Below are 26885 nucleotides of genomic sequence, written 5' to 3' on the forward strand. Positions count from 1 at the left end.
TCGAGGCGGTCGGCAGATGGGAACAGACCCAGGCTCGTCAACCGCTGGTGGCCGGGATGAAGTGACATCCGAGGTGTTCATGATGGCTGACCCAGAGGCCAGGGCAGCAGAGGGAGCTGCCAATCCACCTGGGCGCGGGGAGGGCTGGCAGCAGGCCCGTGGGGAGGCAGCAACCGGGGGCAATGGCAGTGACTCGAGGAGGAGGAGGCAGTGGCGGTGGGAGTCCAACGGGTGCACACGGGGGAGCTGGTTATGATGGCGGCGCTCCAACCCTTTCGACATTTGCACTGACGTCACATGCCACCCAAGGGCCGTGATGACCATGGCAGGCGTCCAACCCGTCTTGCTCCAATGCACACGGGCCCCCATGGCCGCGCTGGGGGCGTAACGCTGAGAGGGCCAGGAGTGCGGGCAGGGTCCGTGGCTGTCGCCCATGGAGGAGCTCTGCCGGACTGTGGCCATCAATTGGCGTGGTGCGATAGGTGCTCAAAAACAGGGTGAGGTCTGACATGGTTGGAGAGGTGTTGGCCGCTTTCGTCAACTGTTGGTTAAATGTGCAGACAAGCCTCTCCGCCACGCCATTTGAGTAAGGGTGGAAAGGTGGGCTATGGACATGTTTGATATCGTTGGCCTGTCAGATGTGGAAGGAGGATGCTGTGAATTGGGGGCCATTATTGAAGGCCAATGTGTGAGGCAGGCCATCTGTGGCAAGAACCTGGGCGAGGGCCGTGAGTTCGGCCTCCGTGGTGGTGGACGCCATGCAGACGACATATGGGTATTTGGAGTAGGCATCAACAATAAGTAACCACATGGACTCCAAAAATGGGCCTGCAAAATCGAGATGGATGCGATCCCAAATCCGGCGAGGCACAGGCCAGGGTGCGAACGACTGAGGGGGACTTGCCTGGTGACGCGCACACACAGTGCACCCGCAGACCAGGCAGTCAATATCGTCATCGATGTCGGGCCAATACATGTGCTGGCAAGCCAAAACTTTCATGCAGGACATACCCCAGTGCCTAAGGTGTAATAAGCTGAGCACTTGAATCTGCAAATCTGGAGGGATGACACCCGATGGGCATCCGACTCCGTGGCCAACAGGAGGACATCATCGACCATGGAGAGCCTGTGGGACAGGTGGCACCAGGGGCTGAAATCGGTTCGCATCCAACAAGTAATGTTGGAGGGCCACCTGTGGAGCACATAGCGGAGAACCTGCCGCAGGATAGGGTCACGGCGGGTGGCCACAGCAATGTGAGCAACCCTAAGAGGCAGGCAGTCCAGCGTATCCTGGCGGGCAGAATCAATGTGAAAGCAGAGGACCTCCTGTTGGTCAAATGCAGGATCGGGGCCTGCAGGGAGACGTGACAATGCACCCGTGTTAGCATGGTGGGTAGTGGGCCTATAACAAATGGTGTAAGCATAATTTCATAAAAATAACGCCCAGAACTGTAGACGTTAGGCCGTCTGCTCTGGAACGTGAGAGTGGGGTCTGAAAAGCGTAACTAAGGGTTTATGGTCCATCAGGAGGGTGAACTTTGCCGCGAAGAGATAGGTGTGAAATTTTTGGGTGGCGAACATGATCACCAGGGCCTCTTTTTCAATCTGGGAGTAGTTCCGTTGCGCTGGGGTCAATGTCTTAGACACATAAGTGATGGGCTGTTCGGAGCCATCGGCATTCCGATGTGCGAGGACGGCCCCATGCCATTTGCTGATGCATTAGCCGCCACAACCAAGGGACGGTCCAGTGAGAAAGGAGTAAGGCAAGTGGCGGACTTCAGCATTGCCATTAAATGGAGAAAAGCCTGGTCACAGGCAGGAGTCCAATCAAAAGGCACCCCTTTGCGATGCAAGTGATTGAGGGGTTGGGCGATGGAGGCAGCCTGGGGTGAGAACTTTAGGTAATAAGTAACCTTGCCAAAAAAAACCTGGAGTTCAGATAAGTCCTTGGGACGAGGAAGAGCCTCAATGGCCTCGACATTATGACCCGAAGGGCGAATACCATCTTTGCTAAGCCAGTGGCCTAAGTATTCCACTTCTGGTTGAAAAAGAACAACACTTGTCCAGCTGACAGCGTAAACCTGCAGATTGCAGAGCGTGAAATAAGGCACTGAGGTTTTGCAGATGTTCCGGCGGGAACGCCCAGTGACCAAGACGTCGTCCAGATAATTCACGCAGGCAGGGATAGGCCGCGTAAGCTACTCCAGGAACCACTGGAAAATGGCCGGCGCCAAAGAGACACCAAATGGAAGGCGCTTGTACTTGTACAATCCGGAAGACGTATTTATAACCTAGATGTTCTGGGAATCTCCATCCAAGGGTAACTGGTGGTATGCTTCAGTCAGGTTGATCTTGGAAAAGTACTCTCCCCCGGCAAGTTTGGATAGGTCTTCCTGTTGGGGAATGGGGCAAGTGTATACTAGAGACTGAGCATTGACAGTAGTGCCGAAGTCCCCACACAGGCAAAGGGGACCCATTGGGTTTCCGTATGACCACCAACGGCGTCACCCGGGCACTGTATGTCACAGGCTCCAGAATGCCAGCGGCCTGGATCCGATCAATTTCCTGCTTGACTGCCGACCGTAAGGCCACTGGAAGGAGTCGGGCCCAGAAAAAGTGTGGCTGTGCATCCGGCCGATGTGTGATGTGTGCCTGAAAATCAGAAGCACGTCCAAGATCTGTGGCAAACAATGACACAAAAGCAGAGCACAGATCATCCAAGTCCTAAAAAGGAACAGCTGTGGAAACGACCTTAACTTCATTGGAAATTGAAATGCCAAACAGCTGAAATGCATCCAGGCCAAAAATATTCAAAGCTGGCGGATGGTTGATGATGAATTGGGTAAGGAGATGGAGAACACGTTTGTACGTTGCCTGGACGACGAACTGCCCTCAAAGGGGAATGGAACCGTCTCCGTAGGCAACCAAATGCCGAGAGGGAGGTGACAACTCAGGAGAGCCCAGGCAGGTGTATGTCGCCATTTTAATCAGAGAGGTGGTGGCCCGAGTGTCGACCTGAAAACTGAAATCGTAAGCGAAAAGGCGGAGCATGAGGAAAACCTTCCGCGCTGATGGGTCATCCTGTGGGACTACCGATTGTAGAGCATGGACGGTATCTTGAGGCGCAGGAGGGGCAGGACTGGAGCGAGTCGAGTGACTATGACAAACCAACAGGATGTGGCCCTCCTTGTTACACAGCGTGCACGTTTTCCAGCGGTGGGGACAATCAGCTCGAGAATGTGTGGTAAAGCACTGTGGGCAAGATTGCAGTGGGCCCACGGCCGGCGACGAAGGGTGAAGGAGGCTCTGATGCCATAGAGACGTCGGACAAAGAGGAATCCCGATGGTGCTGCCATCTATCAGCAGGACCATGTCGATATCACGAGGGCGGAACACGCCGAGACACATCAATCTCCGTCACTTGCGGCTGCGCCATAAGATGATCATTAGCCGCCTGAGCAATTTCAAAGGAGTGTGCAATGCAGAGAATCTCTTCGAAGGAGGGTTTATTGAGTTTCAGCGCCACAGAGTGGACCTCAGGATCAGGAGCCAGCTGAACCACCACATCCCGGATCAGGGAGCCTGCATACAAAGCCTTACACTGCTGATTGGTGTATGTAAAATTGCATTGACGGCTGAGACCCTGCATGTCCGTGACCAGGAACGATATGATTGACCAGGCTGTTTATGATACTGTTGGAACTCCAGCTGAGAGGTGACCACATGGTAGTGTTGGGAATAACAGTTCGCCAGCAAAATGCATATCTCCTGGAAAGAGAGAGCCACAGGATCGGGCAACGGTGCCAACTTTTGAAGAAGAAAAAACATGTCTGGGGAGGCACAAAACAAAAACAACCGCTGCAAGGAGTCATCTGTGACTTGAAAAGTCGTGAAATGTTGTTTCAACCAATGTAATTATGTTTCCCAGTCTTTAGTGTCATTTAATGATGGAAACAACGGCGGACGTGGGAAAGCATCGGACACCTGAGGACCCGGAAGCCGTTGTGGTAATGCGTCCCGGGCATCGACTTTGTCCGTTAGCAACCACAGCGGCTGTTTTAAAATGTCTAACTGGAGCTGCTGGTGCTGCTGCTGCATGAGCTGCTTTTGCTCCAGAAGACAGACCAACTTCACCTCCATGCTAACAACAACCACCATTTACCACGTCGCCAAAATGTTGCCGAGAACAAAAGCGTGGTGGGACCAAACGGGAGCCGCCCGCGAATAAACAAAATGAATGGGGAAGGATGGACACGAACAATGACGGACGACTGAGCAAGACCTAACGAACAACACGCAAATAGCAACGGGGTCACAAGCAAAACCTCACGAATCCACAACGTCCACTCGTACACGAAAACCAAGTAGACACGCTGTCTGTAGGTGAGATGTCTATAGACTAACACAAATATCAGACTGCTTGCTAAATGAGAGGCAGGCGCTTAAATACCTGATAGAGTATGTTGCTATTGGCTGCTGGGACCATGTGCTCCACCGTGGCACCCTCACATTGTATGTGGGCCAGCCACGGCATAGGGCGCCACAGCGGGAGAGACCTTTAGTGATAATTGAGGTCCATGCCGTCTGGCGCGGATTCAAAACCTGTGGCGCTCGGTACCAGAATCTTGGTTTGTGTAAGGCGGGTATATATCGCATTCCTTGTAGCTGTGGCATGGCATACGTTGGTCAGACTATCATGACCATGGAAGACAGATGTACTGAGCATAAAAGGCATGCACAATTACAGCAGCCAAGTAGATCTGCTATTGCCGAACATTGTTTGGATATTGGTCACCCTGTGTTATATAACAATACCTAGATACTTGCATGCACCTCCAGCTATTGGGACAGTGTTATTAAGGGAGCTGTTGAGATTAAATTAGTGAGCAACCTTGTAAACAGGGATGGCGGTTTTTGTTTAAACTCTGCTTGGAATTGTGCTCTCTCCATTGTCAAAAAACAGAGGGACACAGTCAATGTTATCTCACATGCTAGTTTGTAGTCTTTCACTATCGATACCTCTGACTTTGGTCACCTTTGGTGGCACTAGTGTTGTGTGTGTGTGTGTGTGTGTGTGTGTGTGTGTGTGTGTTATCTTTCTTGAATTACTCCAAGAACTGAGGTTTTAAATTTGCTTGTACATCGCCTGTCCGTTGCAGTTTGTGCCTTGAAAATGGCGGGGTGTACTCCTGCTGAAATATCAGCAGTCGCTGCAAATATTACCTGGCTCAATTTTCGTAAGTTGTTTGAAAAAGTTTTGCTGAAAGTATGATTGACTGGTTTTATGTGAATGGTCTTGCTCTCAATTTTAAAAAGAAACAACATATTCCATTCTGCACTTCTTCGGGGTACTACATCAATAATAAGAACAATACATGACAAGGAAATAATAAATAGGGTGGAACCTTGAAAGTTCTTAGGTATTCACATTGATAAGAATTTAAACTGGGAAAAGCGCACTTGGGAGCTTCTAAAACAACTTTGTTCAACCACATTTGCACTTAGAATCACTTCAGATCTTGGAGAGAAACAAATCAGCAGGTTGACATCTTTTGCATTTTCATCGAATAATGCCATATGGATTAAGGTTATGGAGTAACTTCTGTTCAAGAAAGAAAGTCTTCGTTGCTCGAAAATGTGCTGCTGTAAGATTAATAGATGTTGTTCTTTCACGTTCATCTTGTAGAAATTTGTTTAAGGTATTGAGAATTTGGACTGCTCCTACACAGTATATTTATCCCCACATGAAATTTGTATAATTCTGTGGGTTGGAGGTATAGGACACTATGTCCATTTTTGGTCAAAATGAGATTATTGGGCCGGCCGGTGTGGCCATGCAGTTCTAGGCGCTTCAGTCCGGAACCGTGTGACCGCTACGGTCGCAGGTTCGAATCCTGCCTCGGGCATGGATGTGTGTGATGTCCTTAGGTTAGTTAGGTTTAAGTAGTTCTAAGTTCTAGGGGACTGATGACCACAGATGTTAAGTCCCATAGTGCTCAGAGCCATTTGAACCATTTTTTTTGAGATTATTGGCACAATCATATGAGTTCCTTGTCCTCTACTCAGAGATATACCACACTGTGTCCTACATTGAACATTGGCAGAGTTACGGTGCCAGGAAATAACACCAAGTCTACTGTGCCTTAGAGGTATACAACACCATCTGGACATAGTGCTGTATACTTCACCACACTGGTGGTGCTAGTGTGAACTAAGGTCAGTCCAGTCAGTTTTACACGGGACTTGATAGCGTTATCTCCAGTGTTTACTTTGTACAAGTTATTAATTATGAATCCGAACTCTCTCAGGTACAAAATTATGACATTGCTTAGTGGCAGTAATAGTGCTGCCTCAATAGGTAAGCTGTAATGTTTTCTACAGTCGTTATATTAATGAATAATGTGGTTGTAAACGTAACCTAACTTACGAGGCATTTCTATTTTACCAGATGAGGAACCATTATGTGGTCTGTTTTGTTTCAGAATCAAATACTAATCCAACTAGCTATCATACTATTGGCAGCAAATAAGATATAGGGGAGCATTCGAATAATGATGAACAGGATGACTCCAATTGTGACAGAAACTATGAACCTTCAAGTGGGACAAGTTCTGATTCAGATGACAATAACAGTACACAGAATCAATTAGAGAATAGGTTAAAAAACAACAGTAATGCTCATACTGTCCCAAATGAACAACAAATACCAAATATACTAGAGGAAGATTTATACTTAAGCAGTGATAGTGAAAGTGCTGTAAAAAGTTGTGCAGTTTTAGAAATGAGTGAATGTGTGGGAAGGAAAGTAAACAATAAAACTAATATTCCACAGCATGGTAAAAAGTGTGTAGCTCATACTGACAAATGGAAATGTGACATTCGTAAACGCAAAGTAGCTGGTGGGAAGGAATATGTTAATAAAAAAGGTAGGACTGTTCCTGCTAATGTACTGCAGCCTCCTTGCATGTGTAGAATGAAATGCTCAGAAAAACTACCTGAAAATGAAAGGCAGAAGATTTTTCATTCGTACTGGCATGAGGAAATGTCTACATACATGAAAACTCAATTTGTTGGTGCGTGTGTTGAGCAACGTAGTACAACTTGTTCAAAATAAAGAAACTTAACCTCGAGTAAGTGTAAAGAAAACACTCCAAGCTACTATTTTACTGTAAATGGTGGACGAGTTAAGGTGTGCAAGATTATGTTTTTGAACACATTTTTTACTTCAAATACAGTTGTAGTAAACATTTAAAAAAATATGGAGCCAAGTGGAGTAGCAAGAAAAGATAAAGGGGTAGGCGTATTCCAAGCAGAAAAACATCTGATGAAACCGTTGAATGTATCAAAAGACACATTTCTTCTTTCCCACATTATTAGTCACTACAGTAGAGAACAGTGTGTCAGCAAATACTTAGGACCAGAATTGAACATACAAAAAATGTATGACCTATACATAGATGACTGTTTTCAAACCAACATTGACCCAGAGACAAGGGGTAAAAAATGGCTTTACACAGACATCTTTAATAAACAGTTCAATTTGTCATGAAAACCACACCTGTGATACATGTGATACGTTTCAGGCAAAGCTGAAAAGTAATCTGACTCCAGAAGAAAAAGAATCTGTTGAAGCTGAGCATACTGCTCATCTGAATGAATAAAAAAAACAGGTATCTTCTAAAAAGTAATTACACTAACAAGACAAGAGGAACACCAACACACACAGTATTAACCGGAGACCTTCAGAAATGTTTGCCATCACCACTCATATCAAATAGTGTTAGTTTCTATAAAAGGAAACTTTGGGCCTTAAATTTTACCTTGTATGTTGCATCAGATTCCTCAGTTCACTGTGTGATGTCGGATGAGTCAAAAGGAGGGCGAGGCGGAAACAAAATTGCATTAGCAATTTTGAAGCGGGCATATAGTCATACCTGACAATGACGTGGAAGAAATCACACTTTGAACAGACAGCTGCTATGAACAAAATAAGAATGTGAATATTATAATGTGTGTGTGTGGTTTTTTTTTTTTTCCTGGCTACTGCATAAGTATCCACAAATTAAGACCATAACTGAGAAGTTTCTACTAAAAGGCCATATCCATATTGAGGATGACAGTGTTCATGCATTGATAGAGAGGAAACAGAAGAAATTGAATAATATGAGCATTTTAACACCCTGGGACTGGCAACAATTGGTAAGACACACTTCCAGCAAGTACCTCATTCATAATATGGAACTTCAAGATTTCAAAAGTTTTAATTCACTGTATGCCACAAAAGACTCTGAAAGGCCTCCCCTTGTTCAGAGGAAAATGGATATGGAGAAACAGCCATTTTTTAAATCAAAGTGTGTGCATTTACAAGTGAAACAGGAAAACATGGGAATTCTGCACTTCAAAACATCTTTTGATGGTGACAACAAACAGGCCGACTTTGTTAGGTTACACAGACATGGACTTACATTTCCGCAGATATGAACCAACTCTCAGATGTCCCTAGACTTATTTCTCTGCAGAAATATAATGATTTACTGGCACTGTTGCCATGTGTAAGCAAAATGGTGAATATTGAAAGAATCAAGAACTGTGCTGTGATTCAGTATCTTCATTTGAAGGGAATGATGCCCAAGAAAATTGCGGAGGACATGCAGAATACACTTAAGGACAGTGCTCTGTCTTATGCCACAATGCAAAACTGTGTGTTCTACTTTAAATGTGGAAGAATGAGTGTGCAAGATGCACCAAGGAGCAGAAGACCTTTCACCATTGCCACAGATGAAACAGTGACTCCAATTCATGATACTATTTTGTAGGATTGTCAGACAACGTTGCAGTACATTGAAACCACATTTGGAATTTCCCATTGGTGTGTTCATGACATTGTTGTGGATATTTTGGGAATGCGGAGCGTTTCATCTTCGTGGGTCCCGAAAGGCTTGAATGCAGTTCAGAGACGGGAGCTTGTGTAGTGTTGTGAAGAAATCGTCTGCCAATTTGAAGCAGATGAAGACAGCTTTCTTGCAAGGTACGTGACAATGGATGAAACGTAGGTTCGCCACTTTGATCCTGAGACAAAAATAACAGTCACAACAACGGAAACATCCTTAATCTCATACCCTAAAAAAAATTCCGGTTGCAAAAATCAGCCATTAAGATGATGGCATCGGTCTCTGGGATGCAAAAGCATGTAACTATCAATGCATCATGCACCCTCCTTCACCATTTGAGAGAAGAGATAAAGAAAAAACGGCTTGGAAAACGTGTGCGCAGAGTTCTTTTGCATCATGACAACGCATCGGCACACAAAGCCCTCGCAATGCGGGAAACTCTGCATGACTACAAGTTCGAATTGTCATGTCATCTGCCATATTCTCCAGATTTGGTTCCCTCAGACTTTTTTCTTTTCCAAAATCTAAAAAAAGACCTCAAAGGACGACGATTTGACAATGATGATGCAGTGATTGATGCTGTGAATGCAAGGTTGGACTCAAAATCGAAGACCTTTTGCTTGAATGGTTTGCAGAAGTTATTTGAGAATGCCTGCCAGTGGATTAGTGTACACAGATATTATATTGAAAAATAAATAGGCATTATGAAATTTCTGTCAGTCTTTATTTGTTAGGCTAGGCACTTTTTGGCCCCACCTCCCCTCTCCCCGTGTATCATTGTGATTAATCATACAAATGATCCATGGAACATGAAATTAATTCCAGTGATGAATAATATCATTTACTGCCATCTTATTGCACCAGTGTGCAAATTATATATATGAAAATATATCATTAAACAAATTAATTATACTATTGACATATTTGATTTTTATGAATTTTGCAGCGAATAAATTGTCTTTCACTTTTAATTCACAAATCTGGTAAATTGTGAGCCAGTGGTGTCGTGAACTTATGTCGAATCTGGTATCCTTCATTATATTAGTCTTCTTCCGCCAAAAGTATTTTTCATTCTGTACTGTGTGTACAATAGTAATTTTTAATCGGACTTCCTCTTCTGATGCAGGCAGCTGTATTGACATGACATTGGGATAGTGTGTGGAAGAAAAGAAAACTTTGTGATTTTGCACAAAAACGAACTCTCAGACTTCATATTTTCATAGGATTATTATTCAGACAACACACTGTATCACAAGAAATATGTCTTCTCGCCATGAGAACTAAAGACAGTCTGTGTAATACTTGACAAAAAAAAAAAAAAAAAAAAATTGAATGGAGTTTTTATCATTTGTGATTCACTTTCCAGTACAGCAAATTACATCTTTCCAGTGCTTACAGAGGCCGCGCTAATGATTATTATCATTGGTTTTAAATTTTTGTCGTAGCTTGTTGGGGCTTTCCCTTATGTACCTATACACCAGCCATGCTAACAGCTGCAGATATTGTAGATCTGTATTTGTGATATTCTGTGAGCTACAGAAGTAGCTACTCCCGAAATATGCATAGAAATGTATGTTCAAGTAGTGAAGCAATTCCAATAAGTAATGAATATCATATCATCTGACATACAATCAATACAGACTGAGAGAATATGAAGAGTAACATCATAACAGAAACCAAAAAGCACATCTAACAACTGAATATATTAATGTACTAGCAATATCAATAGCTCGAGCCTAGATCCAAGAACCTACACTTTCGAGGTGCTTTAGGATGTTCAAAGACAATCATACTAACCATGAATTGCTCGCAGCTGTTGAAATGACTCTCAGTGACAGTGGGTAACACGTTGATACATAATAGAAAGCCGGCCGGAGTGGCCGTGCGGTTCTAGATGCTACAGTCTGGAGCCGAGTGACCGCTACAGTCGCAGGTTCGAATCCTGCCTTGGGCATGGATGTGTGTTATGTGCTTAGGTTAGTTAGGTTTAAGTAGTTCTAAGTTCTAGGCGACTGATGACCTCAGAAGTTGCATAGTGCTCAGAGCCATTTGAACATAATAGAAAAACAACATAGAGTTAACTTTATAAAATAGCACAAGAAAAGAATGATTTGCAAACAGTAACAGGAACAGACCTACCGTATCTATTCAGTTATTATTAGAAAGATCACCTTCTAGATCTGAAACAAGATCAGCTAGAAGTATGGACTAACATCATCATTACTACTTATCTGAAGCTACAAAAAACTGCATTTAGATGTTTGAGCTGTACCACCATTTTGTCAGCTTCTGAAAGACTGCTATCTAAAGTAGGATATGCACTCTGTCAACAACACAATAGCCATCTCTCTAAATTTTTATTTTTTTACTTTTTGTACAGCCTATAGACAAAAATCTGTGGAATATGTAATTTAATTATTGCTGTATCATTAATAAATATGATATTAGATATACATATGTTGCTATTTACATTATTCTATAAATTCATCATGTAACATCAGTGTTAAAAACTTTTGGGATAGATTATTAATAACCATCAATTTTCAGATGTCAATGATTGAAACGAAATAAGCATTGATGATTTGGTGACATCACACATTTCAATTTAAACTCTTTTAAGTTTATATAAATATATACTATTTCTTACCTGTTGAAACCACAGACTCACATTGACTGTGTATCTACTGCAAATGTCTTTACAATTCCTGGTCCTGTCGCCAGGTGTGGGTGACATATGTTCTAACTGTACAATCTGAAGTTTCCCAAATTTGCATTTATAATAACAAGATGAGTTTTATTCGTATTGGTGTTTCAGCTTATCATACTAGTCTTCCTTTCTGAAAGTGATTGTTTTGAGTGAACTCCTTTGAGAACAGATCGTTGTAGTTTGTTATTGGTTGAGTCACTTTTGGACTGTCAGTCTATAATTTGACTCTGTTTTCTTAATTTTGTTTATAACTAAATTTTGATCATAATGTAACACGTATACAGTTTTATTCAATTTTTCTTGTATGAATTACAGGATGAGGAGAACACTGACAATGTTAATAATGTGAGCCTTGAAATACCTGATGAACTTGAAAATTATGAAATGTCTGTTAAAGTTATGTGGAAGAGTAAGGATATACACAGGTTTAAAATCCGGAAGGTATGTTCTCCTTTTAAATGATTTAGCATTAGACCTGTGCAAGACAATAAGTTGATACAGTCTTTCAGGAAATGTAGGATAAACTTAAGGAAGTATTAAAAGTATGTTTACATGTCAAATTTAGATTAAGCAAGAAATTTGCTGGATAAATAAATACTGGTTTTTAAGTTTTCTGTACCTGTCATTCCTATATACATTATATGCCTGCAGTATCTGTGGAATCTTAAAATGTAAAGAGAAACCTGTGAGTCATTAGTGTCTAGTGGATGTGATGTGTAATTCTTATAGAAATTTGTAATTCTTTTCTATATAAAATGTAATGTGTATCAGTCGAGGTGCTTCAGGTGCTTGTTGTCAGAGAATGTTGCAATCAACTACTTTGTGCTCCATTCCAAATGGTGTTGGTATTGACGGGGTGTTAAAAACACCTCATTAGACACTATCTATGTTAAAAGAAAAAAAGAACACTCTTCTGAACGTAAACTTACATTATACTGAAAATTTTCCATTAGGAAGAGAGCTATGAATTGTAAGTACTGTTGAGACGGGAAATCATAGTATATGCTCCAACTGCCATTTATGTTAAGGAAATGGTGTAATGTTGAATGAGACGTGATACCTTCAGATTACATCATTGGCACTCCCCGTGTTCCATAAGTTTTAATTAGACTGTGAAGTATGTAAACAGTATCCAACTGTAAGTTCTAGTCATTCGCTCAGTTGTTTGCCACGTAATTTAGACTTTACCTTAACACACAATATTCACTTCATTTTCACTTTCACTATCCACTTCCATACAAGTGTCATATCAACAGCATTCATTTCCGTCTTTTTAGATTTATTTTTTCTTCTTTTAAATAAAGTAAGTAGTTTGGTGTCTGTCCTCCAAAAATTTCATTTTATTTTCATGTACTTTTCCGTATCTAATTTGCAGCATTTCATTAATAAAATAGAAACACTAAAGTTCTTTGAAATAAGATGGCTTTCCACATTCAAGAGAAATCTTTCCAGCAGGCATCACATGTATTTTAACTCTTTCATCCCATGTCTGTGGTGAAAATGTGGATAGCTTTATGTGATAAACAAAACAAGAGGAAAAGTCACTCACTTAATACTATTTATAGTCAAATTTGAATTTGGTGACACACATTTTCCAAAAATTAGTGGCCAGTGTTACCCTGCAGGTTTGCTTAGATGGTGCACTCAGAGCCATACCTGCAGTTATATTCATAAGTGGGTAGTGAAAGTGAAGTGGAAACTCAGTGGGCTCGCATGTGGATAAATGGGGTTAAAATCTCTGTCTGTCACGTTTTATGTGGTGTACCTAAATCATTTTATGAGGCTGCAAACAATTTTCTCCTACATTATTGTCTAATCCAGGCTTGTGCTCTATTTCAGGTGACTTCATCACCACCATTAAATTCTAGTCTTCTTTCTTTTTTAACAGACTTATTGAATTTGGGAGGATCAGGCTCAAATCCCCGTCTGGCCATCATGATTTAGGTTTTCTGTGCTGTCCCTAAATTATTTCAGGCAAGTGCTGGGATGGTTGCTACTATAAGGCCATGCCTGCGTATATGAATAAAGTTTTTTTTTTTTTTGCCCCCCCCCCCCCCCCCTCTTCAACTATAATCCCAAAGTGATCTAAGGATGAGTAAAAGTACCACCACCTGTGCCACCATTAGTACTACTACTACTACTACTACTACTACTACTACTACTAATTATGATGATGATGATGACACTGTGAACAAATGGTCAACTAGACCACACAACTCACATTTAGTAGTTCTCAGTCTAATTCAGGCAAATGATAGGTAGATAGTAGCATTGATTGCATCTGGTACCCTCATATCTTATGCAACATTAAGTCATTCACTCTGCATTAGTAGCAATTAGAATATACAATAAAATTTCCTGTCTGCTCTGATGATCACACGGACAACATTCAGATTTCCTTTCTTTTGCTCTCGAGAAATCCTCCAGCTGCAGATACCAAACTGCCCATCTTTATATTTGATTCTTGAGACACTCGGTAGTTTGTCATCATGCCTATTTATTTTTGGCACAAAGTGAATTAACTGAATTTTTTCCCAAATTTGATTCAGTATCTCCTCATTAGTTATCCAATCTATCCGTTTAATCTTCATTATTCCTCTACAGCATCACATTTCAAATGCTTCTATTCTCTTTTTATGTGAACTGTTTATTGTCCATGTTTCACTTCCGCACAAGACTACATACCAGACAAGTATCTTCAGCAAAGATTTCTAAAAATTTAAATTTATATTCAGTGTTAACAAATTTCTCTTTTACAGAAACTCTTTTCTTGCTGTTGCCATTCTGCATTTTGTATCATATCTACTTCAGCCATTGTCAGTTATTCTGCTGCTGAAATAACGAAACTCCCTCTTTTCTCAACTACTACCTCTCTTACACGACCTGTGACTCTTCTGCATCTACATCAACATCTACATCTATTCTCTGCAAACCATTGTGAGGTGCATGGCAGACGGTAAGAAGTCCCTTTTGTGGGTTGATTCCACTTCTGCAGTATTTTGCAAATAAACAGAAGTTGCTACCTTCTTCACCCACAGCTGAACCTATGTGATCATTCCATTTCACATCTCTGCAAAGTGTTACATGCAGGTATTTGTACGTATAAGAGTTGGCTGATTCCAACGATGCCTCATTGATATTATAGTCATAGGATACTACATTTTTCCATTTTATGGAGTGCACAATGTTACACTTCTGAACATTTAAAGCAAGTTGTCAAGCTGTGAACCACATTGAAATCTTATCAAGATCTGACTGAATATTTAGCAGCTTCTCTAAGATAATACTTCAGTATAGATAACTACATCATCTGCAAAAAGCCTGGTTTTTACTTTTAATATTGTCTGCAAGGTCATTTATGTACAACGTGAACAGCAAGGGTCCCAACACACTTCCTTGGGACACACCTGAAGTTGCTTCTACATCTGATGATGACTCTCCATCTAAGATAAAATTCTGTGCCCTCCCTACCAAAAAGTTCTTAATCCAGTCACAATTTTCACTTGATCCCCAATATGATCGTACTTTTGACAATAAGCGTAGGTGTGGTACTGAGTCAAATGCTTTTTGGAAGTCGAGAAACACTGCAAGTCTGCCTGGTTGCCATGATCCAAAGCTTTCAGTATGTTATGTGAGAAGAGTGCAAGTTAGGTTTCATATGATAGATATTTTCGAAATCCATGATGGTTGCATTGAGAAGTTCATTCCGTTCAAGATACCTCATTATGTTTGAGCTCAGAATATGTTCTAAGATTCTACAACAAATCAATGTCCCTTGGTAGTTTTGTGTATCATTTCTACTAACCTTCTTGTAGACGGGTGGGACGTGCCTTTTTCCAAGAACTGAGCTTTGTTCAATTTTAACGATTTCAGCTGTTTCTCAACACCACTGACACTAATGTTTATTTCGTTCATCTTTTCAGTGGTACGAGAATTAAATTGGGGCAGTTCTCCTGGGTTCTCCTTTTTAAAGAAATATTTGAAAAGCTAAGCATTTCAGCTTTTGATTTGCTACCCTCAATTTCAGTTCCTTACTCATTCGTTAGTGACTGGACACTAACTTTGGTGCCACTAACAACCTATATATATGACCAGAATTTCTTTGGATTTTGGAAATGTTATTTGACAATATTCTGCTATGGTAGCCATTGAAGGCGTTGTGCATTGCTCTCTTGACAGCCAAACACATTTCATTCAGCATCTATCTATCTATAGCCCCCCTCCCCACACTTTGTTTTACACCTGTTATTCAGTAATCTCTGCTTCTTTAGAAATTTATGCACAGTGACTGTATACCATGGAGGTTCCGCAACAAACTGTTGCCTCATCAAGAAAGAGGGAAGGAGAGGGAAAGACGAAAGGATGTGGGTTTTAAGGGAGAGGGTAAGGAGTCATTCCAATCCCGGGAGCGGAAAGACTTACCTTAGGGGGAAAAAAGGACGGGTATACACTCGCGCACACACACACACATATCCATCCACACATATACAGACAGAAGCAGACATATTTGAAGACAAAGAGTTTGGGCAGAGATGTCAGTCGAGGCAGAAGTGCAGAGGCAAAGATGTTGTTGAATGACAGGTGAGGTATGAGTGGCGGCAACTTGAAATTAGCGGAGATTGAGGCCTGGTGGATAACGGGAAGAGAGGATATATTGAACAGCAAGTTCCCATCTCCGGAGTTCGGATAGGTTGGTGTTAGTGGGAAGTATCCAGATAACCCGGATGGTGTAACACTGTGCCAAGATGTGCTGGCCGTGCACCAAGGCATGTTTAGCCACAGGGTGATCCTCATTACCAACAAACACTGTCTGCCTGTGTCCATTCATGCGAATGGACAGTTTGTTACTGGTCATTCCCAAATAGAATGCGTCACAGTGTAGGCAGGTCAGTTGGTAGATCACGTGGGTGCTCTCACACGTGGCTCTGCCTTTGATCGTGTGCACCTTCCGGGTTACAGGACTGGAGTAGGTGGTGGTGGGAGGGTGCATGGGACAAGTTTTACACCGGGGGCGGTTACAAGGATAGGAGCCAGAGGGTAGGGAGAGTGGTTTGGGGATTTCATAGGGATGAACTAACAGGTTACGAAGGTTAGGTGGACGGCGGAAAGACACTCTTGGTGGAGTGGGGAGGATTTTATGAAGGATGGATCTCATTTCAGCACAGGATTTGAGGAAGTCGTATCCCCGCTGGAGAGCCACATTCAGAGTCTGGTCCAGTCCCGGAAAGTATCCTGTCACAAGTGGGGCACTTTTGTGGTTCTTCTGTGGGGGATTCTGGGTTCGAGGGGATGAGGAAGTGGCTCTGGTTATTTGCTTCTGTACCAGGTCGGGAGGGTAGTTGCGAGATGCGAAAGCTGTTGTCAGGTTGTTGGTGTAATGGTTCAGGGATTCCAGACTGGAGTAGATTCGTTTGCCACGAAGACCTAGGCTGTAGGGAAGGGACCGTTTGATGTGGAATGGGTGGCAGCTGTCATAATGGAGGTACTGTTGCTTCTTGGTGGGTTTGATGTGGACGGACGTGTGAAGCTGGCCATTGGACAGGTGGAGGTCAACGTCAAGGAAAGTGGCATGGGATTTGGAGTAGGACCAGGTGAATCTGATGGAACCAAAGGAGTTGAGGTTGGAGAGGAAATTCTGAAGTTCTTCTTCACTGTGAGTCCAGATCATGAAGATGTCATCAATAAATCTGTACATCATCTTTGTTTTTAGATATATTTTTCCTACGTGGAATGTTTCTCTCTATTATAACTATATATATATATATATATATATATATATATATATATATATATATATATATATATATATATATATATATATATATATATGTTTTAGTTGTCCTTTGTACTTCGGTAATCATTGTTGCCACAACCGAGTCGTGGTCACCGTTACCACTTTCAATGTGGACATCCTCAAAGAATGAGGTCTATTTGTTGCCATTAGATCAGATACATTTCTATCGTGAGTGGGTTCCTAACTACCTGTTATAGGTAGTTTTCAAAGAAGGCATGTAGTTAAGTTTCACAGGATGTCTTATCACGCCCACCACTAACAAAACTATAATTTTCCCAGTTAATTGTAGGATGATCGAAGTCTCCACCGATGATTACAGTATGATTGGGGAATCTACGTACAAGTAAACTGAAGTTTTCTCTAAAGCTTTCAGTTATTAGGAGATGAGTCAGGTGGGTGACAGAAGGATCCAATTATCATTTCGTGCCCACTCCTGATACTGAGTCTCGCCCAAAGAATCTCAAATGCAGCTTCAATTTCTGTCTCGGTGGATTTGAGTTTCTTGTCTACTGTGACAAATAGACCACCTCCATTTCCCATTTGCCTAGCCTTTTGATATACACAGAAATTTTCCCCAAGAATGTCACTGTTATTTGTTTCAGGTTTCAATCAGCTTTCTGTACCTAGTATTGTGCAAGCTTCGCTGCTTTTTGTGAGCACTTCAAACTCTTGTCACTTTGTTGTGAATGCTTCAGTAGTTTAACATTAAGAAAGGCATGTATTCTGATCGTATACTGATACTTCTGGGTTTTCTACATCCATTGTTACATGAATTGGATGGAGAGTTGCCTAATCAGTGAAAAACCCCTGTGTGCACCCCTCACAAACAGTTAACTGAGTAGCAGTCTCTGATGTGTAGTGCACACTTGTCCTATTTAGTAGGACCCTGCAGTTCTCAATCCTATGGGCAAGTCCAGGAAGTCACAGAACATTCGAAGCTTCTGGTTATCTTTCCACTCGACTCAGAACCAAAGGGCCACTATCAATTCTGCAAATTGTGAGCTTTGTTGAAACACGACATGGAAGGTCAGTTTCTCAACTTTCTCTGCCAGTTGCTGGAATGACCCAAATAATCTTGGAGCCCAGGTGACAGAAATCATTTGTTCAAATGTGTGCAACAGTCTGCAGTTGGTTGCACCCTGTTCCCTCAGTGGCTGCCAGAATAGCCTCTTCAACATATTGAGTGAGGTCCCCAGGCATACATACTGAATGCACCTGGTGCCCTTTCCTTTTCATTGCTGCCATTTCTCTAAGGGGTACCATCAGTCAACATATGTTTCAACTGTGAACGATTAGTAGACACCTACTCTTTTGCGTTTTTCTCCTCCTGACAACAGACAAAACAGGTTTCCCCAAAACAGGTGAAGAGAGTCCCACTAACTCAGTTTCAGTGCAAGACAGCACCTGAAACTTGTTGGTTAGGGGGACTAGAACAACACCTTGAGTCCTTCCCTGTCCCTGTCCACCCTGTACAGGATGCCTAGATGTACCATTGACACAGCACTTGCAGTCAGGCAGATGGGTAATGACAGATGCTGTACTTCCTTCAGAGGAGACAGGATCCACAGGAAAGGATAGTACTTACGGTACCTGTGGTGCAGGTATCAGAGGTACATGACTCTTGGGAGCTCTTCTAACACATTGATTCACAGCAGCTGGCAATCATTTGACAGTAGTCAGGGCAATTTCCAGCTGCTTATGAATGTCAACCAACTCATCCCGTGTTTGAGAATGGCATTCACAGTGGGGCTGCATTTTGATAGACTTAATGCAGTGTGGTTGTTGTAAAAGCTTGTAGATAACTGTTTGATCCCCGCATCTTGTCCCTTCTACCTTCACAATTTTGAAAAGAGTGTTTAAGTCAACATTGTCAAAAGTTTTATCTAAATCTACATATGAGTATACTATGACTAGAAATGAAGTTTTGCCTTTCTTCAGTCTTATGTGATAAGTCATTGCGTCAATATTGCCTCCCGTTTTCCTAAATTTCTCTGAAAGTCAAACTGATCTTTCCTGATTGTGGCTTATACCAGATATTTCATACTTTTGTAAATAATTCATGCCAGTATTTTTGAACCATGAGTCATTAAACTGAGTGTTCGGTAGTTTTCACAGACGTGAACAAAGTATAATCACTAGGTTCCAGCTGTACCATGGTAGGCTACTGTGACTCTTGAGGCACGTGGCGACATGAGTGGCAGCTTGACATACTGACGGAAGTAGTAGTAGACAGGATCTACCATGGTGCTAAAAAAAGTCTCGTGATGGCCCTTCTGAATCTGCTTAGTGTATTTATCTCTTGGTCTCCCTCTACGATTTTTACCCTCCATGCTGCCCTCCAGTACTAAATTGGTGATCCCTTGATGCCTCAGAACATGTCCTACCAACCGATCCCTCCTAGTCAATTTGTGCCACAAACTCCTCTTCCCCCCAATTCTATTCAATACTTCATCATTAGTTATGTGATCTACTCATCTAATCTTCAGCATTCTTCTGTAGCACCACATTTTGAAAGCTTCTATTTTCTTCTTGTCCAAACTATTTATCATCCATGCTTCACTTCCATACATGGCTACATTCCATACAAATACTTTCAGAAATGACTTCCTGACACTTAAATCTATACTCGATGTGCGTCCAAAAATTATTAATGTGGCAATTTCTCTGCATATTGGAATGTTAAGTCTTGCTATTTACTTTGTCCTTGTGTGTTTTTTGTACAACATAGTTATACAAACAGAAGTGTTTTCCTCCGCTGGTTCGCAAGTATAACAAGGCTGTCAACAGATAAAAAGTATGCCATTTGAAGTGTGACTGAGTATATTTGCTTTCAAGGTATTGATTGCAGTGCTTTACAGTAACATGCTCTTTTCCTTGAGATAGAGTAATAAAAAATGGAAATAACTCAATCAAATGTAAATAAATCAATGTGAATGTTGAGTATGTTACCAGCAAATTTAATACCTCTGTCCACCATTCCAAGCTAATTTAAAAATCGCTCACCTAGTATTACTTTAGGGGTGTGGGGTGATAAAATGCCCTGCTAAAATCAGCAGCTTCTGCAAATCGTCTCACTTTCAAGGATTAATTAAATGACATCTCATAAAAGCAGCCATGTCAGTTGTATAACTCACAAAAATGATTTTTTCTTCCAAGTGGGCCTACAAAAGTGGTATGTTTTCTATGCTGCATGTGTCCATGCAGTGACATGATCAAAGTAGAAATGGAACATTTTCCGCATAATTTTTAGGGAATCTAAATATTGCATAAGCTCACAGGAATGGATACAAAGGTTAAAATCAATACAACTACCTAACTGACTGTAATAGAAAAAAAGCTCTATTTTGCGGTTGTTATTGTTGTTGTTGTGGTTCTTGTCTGCACCTTCATCCATTATTCCGCAAGCCACTCTACGGTCCATAGCAAAGGGTACCACAAGCCACTGCTAGTCATTTCCTTTCACGTTTCATTCACAAATAAAGCAAGGAAAAAAATGACTGACTGTAAACCTTGGTACAAGCCCTAATTTATCTCATCTTACCTTCGTTGTCCTCACACAAAATGTATGTTGGCAGGAGTAGAATCGATCTGCAATCAGCTTCAGTGTCAGTCCTTTAAATTTCTGCAACAGTGCCTTACAAAAAGAGTGCCATCTTCCTTCCAGGGATTCCCATTTGATGTCACGAAGTACTTCTGTAATATTTGCATGCTGATGGAACCTATCAGTAACAAATCTAGTGGCATGCATCTGAATTGCTTCAATGTCTTCCTTTAATCTTATCTGGTGGGTATCCCAAACATTTTAGCAGTACTCAAGAAAAGGTTGCACTAGTGTCCTATACACCGTTACTTTTATAGATGAAATACACTTTCTCAAAATTTTCCCAATTAAATAAAGTTGAGCTTTCGCCTTCCTGACTACCAGCCTGACATGCTCAGTTGATTTCATATTGGTTCGCAGTGTTACACCTAGATATGTAATCGATGTGATTGTGTCAAGCAGCACATTACTAATGGTGTATTTGAACGTTACAGGGTTGCTTTTACTACTCATCCACATTACCTTACATTTTTCTGCATTTAGAGCAAGCTATTATTCATCACACCAACTAGAAATTTCGTATGTGTCATCTTGTATCCCCCTAAATCACTCAAGGATGACACCTTCCTGTACACCACACCCCTAAATCACTCAAGGATGACACCTTCCTGTACACCACAGTGTCATTAGCACTCAGACGTTTGTCAACAGTCTGCGGTCTGAATTCTGGTTTGGTGCAGTTGTCCATGCTAGCCTGTCCGTGTGCAAGCTCCTTCATCTCTACACTATTGCTACAGCCTACATCCATTTAAACCTGCTTACTGTATTCTGTATCCAGGCTCTGGCCTCTTCCAACAGTTTTGCTTCCCCCACCCACTGACTCTCTCTCTCTCTTCCCCTTTACCAAAATAACAATTCTTTGATGTCTCAGTATGTCTCATTATCAATCAATTCTTTCTGTCTGCGCCTCGTGGTCTTGCGGTAGCGTTCTCGCTTCCCGCGCACGGGGTCCCGGGTCAGGGATTTTCTCTGCCTTGAGATGACTGAGTGTTGTGTGTCTTTCATCATCATTTCATCCTCATTCACTCGCAAGTTGCCGTAGTGGCGTTAAAGAACTTGTGGAGTGGCTGCTGAACCACTCCGCGAGGGGTCTCCCGACCACCAATGCCATACACTCATTATCATCATTAATTCCTTCTTTTAGTCAAGTTGTTCCATAAATTTCTTTTTTATTCTGTTTGATTCAGCTCCTTGTCTCTCTCTCTCTCTCTCTCTCTCTCTCTCTCTCTCTCTCTCTCTCTCTCTCTCTCTCTCTCTCTCTCTCTCTCTCTGCCCGTCTAATTTTCAGCATCCTTGTGAAGCACCACATTTCGGAAGCTTCTATCTTCTTCTTTTTATTTGAATTGGCTAACATCCATACTTGAATTCATACGAGGCTTCAATCCAGACAAATACCTTCATAAAATATCATTTAAGAAATTTATATCAGATGTTAACAAATTCCTCATTTTCGAAAATACTTTCCTTGTTATTGCCAGACTGCATTTTATATTTTCCCTACTTTGGCCATTATCAATTGTTTAGTTGCCCAAATAGCAAAACTCATATCCTACTTTTGGTGTCTTCATTCCCGATCTAATTCCCGCATCATCATCTGGTTTGCATTCCATTATCCTGGTTTTACTTTTATTGATGTTCATCTTATAATCTCTTTTTAAGGCACTATCCACTCCATTTAACTGTTCTTCCAAGTTGTTAGTCATCTCTGACAGAATTACAATGCCATTGGCAAACTGGAAAGTTTTTATTTCTTCACTCTGAACCTTAATTCCTTTTCCAAATTTCTCTGTGGTTTCCTTCACAGCTTGCTCAATGTACAGATTGAATAACATCTGTGATATGCCCAACCCATCTCACTCCCTTCTCAACCACAGTTTCCCTTTCATGACTTCTGACTCTTATATCTTCAGTCTGGTTTCTGCACAAGTTGGAAATAACCTTTTGGTCCCTGCATTTAATTCCTTCTGCGTTCAAAATTTGAGGGAGTGTAGTCCAGTCCACATTGTCAAAAGCTTTTTCTGTGTCGACAAGTGATATAAACATAGGTTTGCCCGTCTCCAATCTATCTTGTAAGTCGAAGAACCAGTATTTGCCTCACGTGTTCCTACATGTCTCTGGAAGCAAACTGATGTTTGCTAAGGTTATCCTCTACAAGTTTTTTCATTCTCCTGTAAATAATGTGTGTCAATGATTTGCAGCCATGACTTATTAAACTTGTGGCTTGGTAACAATTCTTTATCAAACACTGCTTTTTTATTTTACTAATACTCAAAATTTATCAATGGCAGCTTATATTTAACAAAAGGTAATTTTGTCACTTTTTCATCATGCAGTCTTATATTTATTTATTTACACATCAAGTTCCGTAAGACCAAATTAAGGAGCAAATCTCCAAGGTCATGGAACATGTCAGTACATGAAATTACAACAGAAAAGTAATAACAGATAAAAATAAAATGTTTATGAACCCGAAAAAAGTCAGTCAATAAGTTTAAGTAAACGTAATCAACAATACAACAAGAATCAGCTTAATTTCTCAAGGAACTCCTCAACATAATAGAAGGAATGACCCATGAGGAAACTCTTCAGTTTCAATTTGAAAGTGTGTGAATTACTGCTAAGATTTTTGAATTCAAGTGGTAGCTTATTGAAAATGAATGCAGCAGTATACTGCACACCTTTCTGCACAGAAGTTAAGGAAATCCGATCCAAATGCAGGTTTGATTTCTGCTGAATATTAACTGAAATTCAAGCTTTCGCAACAAACTGTTGCCTCATCAGGATAGAGGGAAGGAGAGGGAAAGGCGAAAGGAAGTGGGTTTTAAGGGAGAGGGTAAGGAGTCATTCCAATCCTGGGAGCGGAAAGCTTGCGAAAGCTTGAATTTTGTGTGTATGTTTGTGTTTGTTTGTGTGTCTGTCGACCTGCCAGCACTTTCATTTGGTAAGTCACATATATATGTGCCATTGTCAAAATGCCCAGATTCATGAACAGCAATCAACAAGAGGATCGTGAACTTACACCACTTATTGCCTGCACCACCCGTTTCTGAGCCAAAAGTATTCTTTTAGAATAGGAAGAGTTACCCCAAAATATAATACCATATGACGTAAGCGAATGAAAATAAGCAAAGTAGACTAATTTTTGTGTCGAACGATCACTCACTCAAGATATCGTTCAAATAGTAAAAATGGCAGCATTAAGTATTTGAACAATATCTGAATGTGGGCTTTCCACAGCAGTTTACTATCTATCTGAACACCAAGAAATTTAAACTGTTCAGTTTCACTAATTTTACGCCCATTCTGTGAAATTAAAACGTCAGGTTTTGTTGAATTGTGTGTTAGAAACTGTAAAAACTGAGTTGTACTGTGATTTAGCATTAGTTTATTTTCTACAAGACATGAACTTAGGTCATCTGCACTATTTGAAACCGAACCAATATTGCTTACAACATACTTTACTACCAAGCTAGTGCCATCAGCAAAAAGAAATATTTTAGAGTTGCCCCTAATACTAGAGGGCATTTTGTTGTTGTTGTGGTCTTCAGTCCTGAGACTGGTTTGATGCAGCTCTCCGTGCTACTCTATCCTGTGCAGGCTTCTTCATCTCCCAGTACCTACTGCAACCTACATCCTTCTGAATCTGCAATCATTTATGTAAATAAGGAACAGGAGTGGCCCCGACACTGATCCCTGCAGCACCCCTCACTTAACCGTACCCCACTCATACCCCATATCACAGTCATTCTCAACATTGTGAATAATGACCTTTTGCCGTCTGTTGCTAAAGTAAGAGGTGAACGAATTGTGAGCTACTCCCCATATTCCGTAATGGTCAAACTTCTGGAGTAACATTTTTTGATCAACACAATAAAATGCCTTAGCTAAATCAAAAAATATGCCTAGCATTTGAAACCTTTTGTTTAACCCATCCAGTACCTCACAGAGAAAAGAGAATATAGCATTTTCAGTTCTTAAACGACTTCTAAAGCTGAATTGTACATTTGATAGCAAATCGTGTGATATAAAATGATCAATTATCTTTACATACACAGCATTTTCAATAACTTTAGCAAACACTGATGGCATAGAAATAGGTCTAAAATTATCTGCATTATCCCTTTCTCCCTTTTTATAAAGCGACTTTACTACTTAGTACTTTAATCGCTCAGGAAACTGACCATTCCTTAAGGAAAAATTACAAATATGGCTACGTACAGGACTAACATGTGCAGTATATTACTTTGATATTCTGGTAGGCACTCCATCATAACCATGAGAGTCCTTAGTCTTCAGTGATTTAATTATTGACTCAATCTCCCTCTTGTCTGTATCACAGAGGAGTATTTCAGACATCAATCTAGGAAAGGCATTTGCCAAGAAAGTTATGTGATTCCCTGTAGAAACTAAATTTGTATTTAATTCACTAGCAATGCTTAGAAAATGATTGTTAAATACTGAACATATATCTGATTGACCAGTAACAGAAATATTTTTACTGCGAACTGACTTTAAATTGTCGACTTTGTGCTGCTGACCAGACACATCCTTCGCAACTGACCACATGGTTTAACATTTTTAAGCACCTTACGATACTGTTGGTAATGGGCTACTGTAGCTTGATAGTGACCTCTTCTAACATTTTGATATAATTACAGCTTTGTTCTACATGATGTCCTTATCCCACTAGTCAGCCACCAGGGCTGCCTATTACTGCTAGTACCCCGATTAGAAAGTTCTAATGGAAAGCAACTCTTACAGAGCATGGAAAATGTGTTACGGAAAGCATTATATATATCATCTATGTTACTGACACTACAAACATCTGGCCACTCTTGTTCCTTGACAAGGTTTAAAAAAACTCTCTATTGCTGTTGGATTAACATTCTTACATAGTTTGTGATTAAATGTGACATTTGTTTGAGTACAGAAGCCTTTTAGTGTTAAAGTTTGTGTATCATGGTCTGAAAGGCCATTCACCCTTTTACTAACAGAATGCCCATCTAGTAATGAAGAATGAATAGAAATATTGTCTATGGCTGTGCTACTGTTCCCTTGCACCCTAGTTGGAAAAACCACAGTCTGCGTCAGATCATATGAATTTAGGAGATCTTCCAACATCCTATTTCTTGCACCGTCATATACAAAATTTATATTGAAGTCACCACGTATAACTAATTTCTGGTATTTCCTACAAAGTGAATCAAGAACCCTCACTAGTTTGAGCAGAAATGCTCCGAAATCGGAGTTAGGGGACCTATAAACAACAACAATTAGAAGATTAGTTTCAGTAAATTCAACTGTCCCTGCACAACATTCAAATATCTGTTCAGTGCCGTGATATGTCTATGGACTCAAATGGAATATTGTTTTTTACGTACATAGCCACTCCCCAACCCCACAAGGAACTCCTTGAGAAACAGCCAGCTAATCTGTATCCTGATAAAGGAAGCCTCTGAATTGTCAAATTATTTAAGTGGTGCTCTGATACACCAATAATTTCAGAGTCAACATCTATAAGCAGTTCAATAACCTTATCTCTAATGCCTCTTATTTTTTGATGAAATATGCTAATTCCTTCTCTACTTGGAAACATAATACACTACTAGCCATTAAAATTGCTACACCAAGAAGAAACTCAGACGATAAACGAGTATTCGTTGGACAAATATATTATATACTAGAACTGACATGTGATTACATTTTCAAGCAATTTGGGTGCATAGATCCTGAGAAATCAGTACCCAGAACAACCACCTCTGGCCGTAATAACGGCCTTGATATGCCTGGACATTGAGTCAAACAGAGCATGGATGGCGTGTACAGGTACAGCTGCCCGTGCAGCTTCAACACAATATCACAGTTCATCAAGAGTAGTGACTGGCGTATTGC

The 26885-nt window shown here is 41.1% G+C and overlaps 1 protein-coding gene across 3 annotated transcripts in view; it reads left to right on the forward strand.

Annotated features, from left to right (window-relative positions):
• Positions 1 to 26885, forward strand: part of LOC124711880 (uncharacterized protein CG4449) — a 165347-nt gene that overhangs the window by 97091 nt on the left and 41371 nt on the right. For all 3 annotated transcript variants that reach the window (XM_047242120.1, XM_047242119.1, XM_047242121.1), the window contains exon 5: positions 11914 to 12039. In XM_047242120.1, the coding sequence (XP_047098076.1) occupies positions 11914 to 12039 (126 nt within the window). The remainder of the gene's footprint in view (positions 1 to 11913; positions 12040 to 26885) is intronic.

The sequence above is a fragment of the Schistocerca piceifrons genome, chromosome 8, assembly GCF_021461385.2.
Source record: "Schistocerca piceifrons isolate TAMUIC-IGC-003096 chromosome 8, iqSchPice1.1, whole genome shotgun sequence".
Taxonomy (NCBI): Eukaryota; Metazoa; Arthropoda; class Insecta; order Orthoptera; family Acrididae; genus Schistocerca; species Schistocerca piceifrons.